The sequence below is a fragment of the Ictalurus punctatus genome, chromosome 6 (assembly GCF_001660625.3).
Source record: "Ictalurus punctatus breed USDA103 chromosome 6, Coco_2.0, whole genome shotgun sequence".
Classification (NCBI taxonomy): Eukaryota; Metazoa; Chordata; class Actinopteri; order Siluriformes; family Ictaluridae; genus Ictalurus; species Ictalurus punctatus.
The window spans coordinates 30,672,426-30,683,358 of NC_030421.2; the positions used below are offsets into that span (position 1 = coordinate 30,672,426).

At 38.3% G+C, this 10,933-nt stretch overlaps 1 protein-coding gene across 1 annotated transcript; it reads right to left on the reverse strand.

The window, feature by feature from the left end:
• Positions 1-411: 411 nt before the first annotated feature.
• lrrc3 (leucine rich repeat containing 3) lies at positions 412-7,845 on the reverse strand. The gene is made up of 2 exons (XM_017469267.3): positions 7,764-7,845; positions 412-5,261 (listed from the first exon to the last, which is right to left on the reverse strand). Exon 2 carries the CDS (start codon positions 4,946-4,948, stop codon positions 4,148-4,150), a length of 801 nt encoding a protein of 266 aa, XP_017324756.1. The 5' UTR covers positions 4,949-5,261; positions 7,764-7,845; the 3' UTR covers positions 412-4,147.
• Between the last annotated feature and the right edge of the window lie 3,088 nt (positions 7,846-10,933).

Here is a 10,933-nt window from a genome sequence, read left to right on the forward strand (position 1 = left end):
TTTGCATTGCTTTAACCCCTCTCTGTAATTCCCGCCTTCTCGCACACCTATTGGTTCGATTATAAAAGGCTTGAAGCAACTATTGGACAAGTGTCTGCCTCTCAACCATTAGCCTACTCTCAGCAAACATGTGAAGATGAAGCGCTGTTCTGTACGGCGTCAAACAGTTGCTTTACAATAGCAGCAAATGACAGCTGTCCTGAGTCGAAACAATGCCCATGGCCATACAAGGTCATTTTTAATTTCATGCTATCACATTGCTTCTTATTACATGACCATTCAAATGTTTAAATGATGGCAGAAGGTTCACTTGTGGCATCTCATATTTTTATTTTATTAAATGGACATTCAAAAAAAATATAAAATGTGGGCAGAGTGAAACCAACTTTATATATATGTAATGTTACCCGCATCAAAGACAGTGATATTTTATTTATTTATTTTATTACAACAAATCCAAACATTGAATATGTTTTTAAGCTCTAAAATAAGTTCTAAATAAAATACTTTAGATCGTATTGCTTTTCTCTTGACTTTATTTACATATTTGACCCAAAAATAATTGTATTACCTTACTTTCATTTCGTGATACTTGGATTACGTCACTGGTTATAATTTTTATGAAGTAATTTGTAACTGTAACGGAATACATTTTTAAATGAACCCTCCCACCCCTGAATATACTAAATATAAAAAATGCTTTTTTTGAAAAACTAGAAGAATGTCATCACACCATAATGGAGAAGTATTAATTTATCTGAATTTTGTCATGACATTTAAATGCGAGTCATTGTCATTATACAACCTAATATCAACAAAAAATCTGTCACTTGAGAGTCAAGTGTGTTATGCCACTTCAAAACTGAGAAAAATAGCTCCCAGTTGACTCATGTTGGAATAAGTCTTTATACATATTTATGAAGGTTTGTTATTTGTTAAGAAGTACTCATGTATCCCTGTGAACACTGCCATTAAGTATTACAGAGTAAATTATGTAAATCAGTCATTCTTGCAGGCTGCATGGTAAAAATCAAACTGTCTCAGAGGCTAGGATTTAATGCTTAGGTCAGTAAAACCTTGAATTTAACAATGTATTGTTTTGGAATTTAAAAATTGCTTGTCAAACATATTCAGTCAGACCTTATTTAGATAGACAGAATCAAGAACAACACTCAAATCAAGTACAGTAATGTTTGGAACAGCTATCCAAAGATATCAATGAAATAAATCTATCATCGGTCTCATAGAGTCAGAGAACCCTAAATGAGCCAAACACAATCCGGTGAGGCATGAACACAATTGTAACACATTCTCTCGTGACCATCAGTGGGTTAAAAAACAAAACAAAAACCAATTCTGAAAAGTAAAATAAATAAGGATAGAAGGGTTTAATGGTTGGTTTTAACACCCTGCAGTTCTCACCTGGTTTCCCACTGAAGCTAAGCAGGGTTGAGCCTGGTTGACCTCCTGGGGAAAACTAAGGTTGCTTCCGGAAGTGGTATTAGTGAGGCCAGCAGGGGGCGCTCACCCTGTGGTCTGTTTGGGGGCTAATGCCCCGGTATAGTGACGGGGACACTATACTGTAAAAACAGCACTGTCTTTTGGATAGGACGTTAAACCGAGGTCTTGACTCTCTGTGGTCATTAAAAATCCCGGGACACTTATTGTAAAACAGTAGGGGTGTAACCCTGGTGTCCTGACGAAACTCCCCCATTGGCCCTTATCTATCATGGCCCCCTAATAATCCCCATCTCTGACTTGGCTACATCACTCTCTCCTCTCCACTAATAGCTGGTGTCTGGTGGATGTTCTGGAGCACTATGGCTGCTGTCGCATCATCCAGGTGGATGCTACACACTAGTGGGGTTTGCGGTGAATCCCCCCTCCCCCATACTATGCAAAGCGCTTTGAGTGTCTAGAAAAGCACTACATAAATGTAAATGTAATAGTCATAGTTTGGGAAACACATTACTTTCAAATGCATATTCAGTTGCTTAGTGGCATTTTCTGTATATTGCCGGAATAAGCACCATTTTTGTACTACCAGATAAACAAAACTGATATATAATTCAACCCATTACAAAGTGTCAAAAGTAAACTGTTAACCGTAAAACCGATGTGTTTGAATATAATAGATTCATAGATTAACTGGTGGAGATAGAGCTATTAGTGTGTCAGAGAGCTCTAAGGGTCTGGCACATATAATGGGCTAGACAGCCGAAGGTAATTGTGTTTTTACATACTTATTAAAAATCTTGTCAGCCACTATGAAGAACAAACAAATACATGTACAATCACTGAAGAAACACATTACTAAAGGAGCCCTTTATGGTTGAATAACATATACTTGATACAAGCACTGCAACAATGTGACAGCACATCTATGTCTCATTAAACACATCCTATATGGCTATGGCACAAACTACATTAAGTATTAAAGGTCTCGTGGCAATGGCGGAGGGACCATGAGGGACTGAATAACCTAATCAAAGCACAGTGTTTAGGTTTCTTGGTACCACATAGGCACTTTGGCAGTAACATCTTGACCCAAAAAAAAAAAAAAAAAAAAAAACTTAAATAAAATACAGCAGTAGGTTGTGACCATACAGTTTGGTAAGGAGGACATTAACAACGACATAGACTGAAACAAAACGGAGCCAAGGCTATCACAGCTATACCGGCTATCATAGTTGACTTATGCTATATGCTACTATCTAGTGAGTTTTTAGAATAACCCTGTTATAGATAGTTGACCATCGACAACACACAGTCATCCAGCATACAATCTAGCAGCTCATTTTGAGCAGATTTAGACATACCATTGGTCAACTGCAGGTGTGTTTCCTGTCACACACACAATGGCTATTATAATTAACCCAAATCTGCATCTTAAAAACCACACAAATGACTTGAAACTAGCACAAAAAATCTGGCCATTGGAAAAGGGAGACACATTTATTGACAATCCCCTTTCCCAATCTTTGCATTATAACTTACACTAGAAATGATTCTGTACATCATATATACACTCTCTGCACTTACACTACCCTTTGTTTGTAGGAATTTAATACATAAAATAAAACAACATCTTAGCAGTCACAGATGATTTTAAAAACTAGCCCAATCTGACGAAAAATAAATAAATAAATGGTCCTGACAGCCCGGTCATTAACTGTTCTGTCTGTTGCTCTTCCCACAATTATGGGGAAGCATGATTCTTGCCCCTATTGGCATTTGTTAGTGTTTGTTGCCAATCCCATTTTGAGCACTTGGTGCATTGTTGCCCCATGATTGCACAACATCTAGAAATGCGAGCAAATCAATGGAACATTGGCATATATCTGTCAAATAACAGATATCTGCCTTTTTAAAATTGTTGGTCACTCAAAAAATGCTTATTCGTAATTCAATGGGATTTAAAACGTATAAAATTGTGAATGAGGACTTTATGAAGATTAACATTTGTTGAATGGCAGATATATTTGGTAGGGCTCTGTTCCAACTGCCCCTAATGGATGAGCTGATATTGATCAAATACAAGGCAGAGCTTTAATGAACAGTATTTGGCAGTGATGTTAATTCCTATATTCAGTGTCTTTTCCTGAGTTTTCTATGCCGCTCTATAATAAATATATTGGAAATAAGGCCTTCCGATCTCTGATTCTGCCCTATTTTCTCTATATTAACATTAGCACATAAATGGACAAATGAACTGACATAATGAGAGAAATTATGCACCTACTAGGAAGCAGAGGGAGGGAGGATTTAGCTCTGCAGAGCTTTTCTGCAAGAGCCACAAAAGATCACTTCTATTATTACAGAATGCATACTTGGAGGTAAAACCTAACATAAATTCATAATATCATGCATATGGAAATACCAAGTAGGAACACAACGCTATTTATTGCTAACCAATATTTAACTACTAACTTGAAAATGCAAATAATGCTAAAATTTATTAGCATGACCTGCCTATTGAAAGCCATACATTTTGAGCTGTAAGATTTATTTATTTAGAAATGAGCAAAGAAAACAGCATTATGTATTTGTGGAGTGCTCATGAGGAGCTTTAAGGCCTGTTGCTGTGCCATCATGGCTGTGCCCCATTAGTTGAATACATTCCTGACCCAAGGCTTTGATGCAGAAGCTACAGAACAGTACTGATTGTGTCCAAGTCCTTGTTAATTTGGGAACTGCTTGGCAGAGACTTGAGATACTCCAGGTGCCTGCGGGCGTCCTCTTGGTTGTGCCGCACATAGTATATGACATAAGCAATCACCATGGTGAACCAGCCGAACATGGTGACAAACATGGCCACGTCCGTTGTTTTGTGATGAAAATTGCAGAAGTTGATGCCGGAGTCCAGGACCTGAATGACGGGCTTGCCGGCATACTCATCCTGCACAGCTGTATGGCAACTCACCTCACTGGCGGTCTCAGGGTCAAGTTCTAATTCACGTAGCACCTCTTGTAGTGTGCATTCACAGTGCCATGGGTTGTTGGCCAGGCCAATCTTGGCATGGAGCCGTGCAAAGGCCCCCTTGGGTACTCCACGCAGGCGGTTGTAGGACAGATTAAGCATACGCAGGGTCTCTGAGATGCCCTGAAAAGCGCTACTGTCCACACTGTCAATCGCATTGCGTGACAAATCAAGCTCCTGCAGACGAGGGAGCTGTTTAAAAGCCTGGCCAGGGATCTTTGTTATATGATTAGAGGAGAGCAGCAGAGCGACGGTGTCATGCGGTAGATCAGATGGGATGGTCTCAAGATTGCGGGAAGAACACTGTACCACCACCAGTCCATTCCTATCTGTGCACAAGCAGCTCTTGGGGCATGAGGATGCCATGGTGCACAGAAAAAGCACTGTGAAATGCAATCTCAGCACAAGGGAATACACTGAGAGGAAGAAATGCTTCCTGGATACAGAAATGCCCACAGGGAAACTCATGGTTTCCTCCACACTAGAGTTCAAGGACGGTCATTATTAATCCATACAAAGTATGAGTAACATTCCCAAAGTGACTTTTCCCATTAGTAATCCATTAGGTCAAATATAGAATGCTGACTTAGCTAGCCTGATGTTTTAAAGTTGAAGTTCAGGGAGACAGTGTATATTATTGTTTACTGCAAGTGTCTAGAAATCAATCCAGAAGGGCACTGAGACTGGCAGTTGAGTGTTTGAGAGAGACATGTCTAAGCCAGGTTGAGCCAAGTGCAGTCTGAAAGCAGGAGGACACTGAAAGTGGGGCTGGATATAGCTCCTGTAAAATAGAAAAGAACAAGAAAACAAATTATATACATGCGGAGGCCTTTAAGAACAAATTACATGTGGAATATATTTCAAATGTAGATGTACTGTCAGTGCTGTTTGTTAGTCATTAAGCCTTAAGAGTAAATCCAGTACCCCAATCAAGCACTATGTTCTTCACTAAAGCTTTCCAGTGAGCATTGTCTGAACAATCTTCCATTATTTGTCCAGGCTGCCCTGATACACATCTTATCCAGTATCATGTACAATACACAGAGTATTAAAGATCTTCTGCAAATGGCAAAGAGATCATGAATAACAATTTCAGCTTGAGAACACAGATGAAAATATTACTGCACAACACCATTTGAATGATGATAATGTTGAATGCTCCTTAATGAGTCCTTTAAGGATTTGATATTCTAGAATACTGTTCAATATTTAAGAGGGTCTTAAAATCTAAAATTGAATATGTTTCTGAGTATTATTTAATAGTAAGCACAAACAGTGGTGGTAAACAGAGGTGTTGGAAAGGTGCTGCTCACTGTATGGTCGATGCACTGTACCATCAGACAGGTTCACATTATGTATTAACTCACAGGACCACCCTTGTTTGTGTAATGGCTATCTGTCTTGCAGATAACATGTTGCTGTGCAGTATTTTATCTCAGGCTTACTGTAAATATGCAACTGATTTGGTGCTTTTTCTGTACAAGCTGACATATTTCTCACAAAGCAGTGTGTCTCAGAGGTTGAGGTTTTAAAAAGTAAGTGACAACAGAGACAGATTTCAGATTTGTATAAAATCCAAAGTGGGACTGCTTGCTCTCTGTAAACTGAAAAATGGTGTTAATATAATAGGAAGACCGTTACCTTGGCTAGTTAAGCATACCATGAGTTAACATGCTGCCTTATGAGGATGATGTGAAAATACATTCATTATAATGTGGAATGTAATGGCACACCAGCAAAGATAAAATGTCCACCTATATCACATTGTACATGGTCATAAACTGTACTGTGGATAAACATTTAAAGCACATTGAGTTTTTTTGACAAACATTTCATCTTGCATCCATGTGTGGATAGCAGTTAAAAATTTCAATTATTCATATGCATGTACTATATAGATTATATAGACGTTTCCCATAGGCTTCTTGATTTTTTGAAATATGGGCTGTATAGCCATAAATGTACTTCAAGAAAACATTGCAGTAGAGAATAGTATGTTTAAGAATAAAACATGTATTCCTCTCATTTGAATTTTCATTTTTTAAGTATACTTACACTATTTGATGATGGAACAAAGAAAAGAGGACCTGTCTGCCCTGAGACATTTTGAAGTATTGCATTTGCTTTATAACAGTATATGCTAAAATGTCATGCATATTTTATTATCCAAAGTTCAACTGTCTAAATATTCACAGGGAATCTAATTCACATTCCCATATCATAAATACTATTAAACTATTCTGTTATCACGAGAAATACCTAAAAATATCATTTAAAAGAAAAAGCAAAAGTACCATAGTTAAGCAAATGAACAAACAAGAGTTTATGAAAATTATGAAATATGAAATAATGAAAAAATATTGTCCAAATAAGGTTTAAAATCTGATAAATATTACATTAAACCCCTTTAAAAGTGCCCGATGACCATTTCAACATACACCTAAACCAAATGCAATATTTGCCAGCTTTGACAAATCTACTTACTCCTTCAGTATACTGGAAAAACTAATGTTACTGTAACTGATAGGCAGTTAACAGTCTGTCATAACTGACCACATGCTTTGCGTTTGTATTACAGCATACCAAAATATGCATTGCAAAGAAAAAAAAAATCTATATCATAATGCGGTTATGCCTGGACCCTGATGACCAAGGCATTCAATTCATCCAGTAAAGCTTTGTTAGCAGGACGAAACCCACAGTGTAATGAAGAAGGTTATTTATAAAACCCTTAAGGGTAGCTTACTCCAGCTGTCCTTTTTGGGTGACCTTAAAATGGTCAGTGTACAACCCAATAACAGAGGGTTTCCATTTTAACAGAGGATAAGCCTTTGCTTTTTCAGAAGAACCCTAACAGAAGCTGGAAGGGTTCTCAGTTGGGGTAATTCTGGAATATCTGTAAATGATTCATGGCTTTTGTTAGACAGCTTCAACACACCACCACCACCACCACCACTACTACCACTACTACTACTACTATTACTACTACTACTACTACTACTAATAATATCTGCAGTAGTAGCAGTAGTAACAACAACAACAACAGCAACAACAATTATAGTTCACCAAACTGAATAGCTTTCCACTTAGGAGCAATATTCTTACTCTTCAGTTATTTCAGTGTGCTTGTAAATCTGAACATCCTGGCCACTATAAGACATCCTAGAACAGACCCAGAGAGGGGATGCGATTATTTAATCCTAAGGCATTTCCGGTTATAGATAGTAAACAATACACAACAATGATATTACAGCGTCTCAATAGAGAAAGGCAAATACTGTACCGTGCCGTAGATGACCGAAGAGAGTCCACTACACTTGTTGGAGCACTCCGCCGCTCCCTTTAACCGCGTTCTAATGTTCAAATGAATGTGAACGAGGCGCTATGGGAAATAATGCTGAGCGCTGATTGGTTACTGAGTGCCGCTCGCTCCGCCTACACTCAGCCGCAGTAGCCGGCGCGCGCTTAGACGCGAAGCTGCTCGTGTCTGAACGGAGAGCTGGGGAGTCCGTGGACGAGTCCGTGGACGTGTCCGTGCAAAGTGTTGTAGCAAAAGACGGCAAAGATCTCGGTTTGAAATTTGTAGTGGATTTTCCGTGCAACAAACTGCAATTTATTGTAATTTATTTATTGTTATTTCCTTAAGAATATTGATCTATGTCTCTACACTTGGACCATATTGCGCGCGCAGTTTGGATGTGCAGATAACCCATGTAGGCATGGCTCCTGTTGAATAATAAAACTAGAGGTAAAAAAAAAATAATAATAATAATAAGATCTTGCTTTCTCGCACTTAATTTCTAACAGACTAGAGATGTGTATCATGGTGTAGCTATCAAAAACGCATATTCTAATGAACGACGTCATGCGTGGTGCTTTCATGCGTTAATCATGCGTTAATCATTCACTTTGGAGATTAAATCTAAAATAGCCGCACCGTGTGTGAGTTTGGCAGCTTATGTAATGACTCAACATAATGCGCAGTCTGTCAGTAACAGCTGACAATCCGGTGCATTCAGACCGAGCAACACTTACAGACTCCTTCTCCATCTCCAATCACGTCAAAGTGTCGCTTCCAAACGACACTTCTGAGTAAACTGATGTATTGTTAATGTCACAACATGATGTTGGACTGCCTTTGCATTCAAAGAACTCATCACAGCCTAGTCATGAATCTGTGTTATAAATCCGCATAAAGTAGCCCATAATATTGGGGGGGATAACAAGTTTATTCCCAAATAAAGAAACTATAATTGTTATTGTTTAAGTATTCAATTTTCACATGCAATCTTCATCCAAATGAAGATTGGGAAAAAGACGTAGTTTTTCCAATCCTCAAATGTCCAGTTTCGGTGAGCCCGTGCCCGCACACACACACACACACACACACACACACACACACACACACACACAAAATACTGTATGGCAGGTTCCACTGAACAGTCCAAAAAGTGTATTAAGACAATAAGACGAGGCACCATGTGGCAAATATATTTAATATGCCAAGCACTCTTGGCATATGAGCTCTGTAAAAACACTTCAGTGTTCAAGGGGCTCAGACATGTGGTTAATGAGAAAATGGCAAACAAGTTGGCAAACAAATAAGTGTTGATGCAGTGAGTGTATGGAGAACTTGGAGACTGTTTTAATAAAAACTTCAGTTCTTTTCACTCACATATAAATAAATATGCATATTGTATCATACTTATTTAGAACTGACCCAGTAGCGTTCAGCAGTATTTTCAAATGTGGCCTATGTAGGTGAGTACGAAGCCGTATTTGCTTTATTTGTGCTGCACGACACATTTCATGTTTCATGGCAGTTCAATGCTGGATTGTATATACACATACACTGTGTGTGTATATAAGTGACAGCAGCACAATGCATAAGATCATGCAGATATAGGCCAAGGGCTTCAGTTAATGTTCACGGCAAACATCAGAATGTAGAAAAAGTGTTATCTCTGTGATTTTAATCGTGGCTTGGTTGTTGGTGCCAGATGGGCTAGTTTGAGTATTTTAGAAATTGCTGCTCTCCTGGGATTTTCACACAAAGCAGTCTCTAGGGTTTACTCAGAATGGTACAACAAACAAATGAAAAAAAAACATCGAGTGAGCCACAGTTCTGTGGATGGAAACGCCTTGTTGATAAGAGAGGTCAGAGGAAAATGACCAGATTGGGTCTAGCTGCCAGGAGGGATATAATAACTCACATAATCATTTTTACATTCGTGAAGAGCAGAAAAGCATCTCAGAACACACAACATATGAAACCTTGAGGTTGATAGGCAACAACAGCAGAACATCGGTCAGCCAAGAACAGTAATCTCAGGGTATCATTTGCACAGACTCACTGGACAGTTGAATTTGAGTTTAGTTTTGTAAGTAAGTGTGTATAAATTAAAACGAGCGTGAACGGCACAAAAAGCATTACTGAAAACCCATCACACCTTACGCATGACCTATTTCCATTGCTCCTTACAGGTAAGATGATTCGGGTAGACGGTTTTAATAATAGTTTCTTCCCCATTACTGACACTTTATGCCACTTTTTTCTGTGCACATTCTGTACATAGTCACCTTTCAAATGTCAGTGTGCACAATTTATATCCTGAACAGTGTATGTCTTGTATTTATTGTGGATTTTGTATGGTCTGTACTGCTGCTGATGTCATTTGTTTGTAGTAAAAATGTATCATCGAAAATTTACACCAGTTGCATGGCAAGAATGCATGAATGGCAAGATTCCATTCAGTTCTTTCCGCTTGGCATACTTCACTCGATGGGTTGAAATCTGTGCTGGCAAGTCTTTCTGTGTGAAAGTCCTCCAGGCCTGGCACTTATTCATCAAAGCAATTTTGCTGCTCATCTAACCACATCAGTTTAATCAAACAGGGTATTTAACATCATATTGGTAAAAGCAAACATCTTTTTAAAATACTGAACAGTTCTTTTGTCAGTATGTTGTGAAAAGCCTGTAGGTAAGGACAGAGAATGGCTTGTTCAGCAGGTGACCGATACAGCGTGCTGTGTTATACACTATGGATCAATTTATGGATCTCTTTGTCATCTTAGAGCCATCAATATGCAGCTCAGCAGCATGCAGTAATATAGACCATTTCCGCCATGTAAAGTGGAAAGCATGTAAAATGGCTGCTATTGGTTTTAAGTGAAAGCATTCTGTTGTTGTGGAAATGTTTGAGTGTTAACATGGATGAATTCACCATGGATGAATTCACAAATCAGAAAGTGCAGATTAATCTTCTGAAAGAGCACAGTTTTAACATAAATGATAGTCACCTAATATTGTGATTGTTATAACATCTTTAACAACTTGTACATAGGGAGTTCTGTGACAGAACTCCCTTTGTTATATCTTATAAATAATAAATGTATAACTGTTGATTTGGTGATGTTTTCTGCAAGGAGATGCTTATTTAGGATTTTAAGGAG

Excerpts from the sequence above, each read along its gene's own strand:
- lrrc3 (XM_017469267.3), bottom strand. The coding sequence starts at position 4,948 with ATGAGTTTCCCTGTGGGCATTTCTGTATCCAGGAAGCATTTCTTCCTC.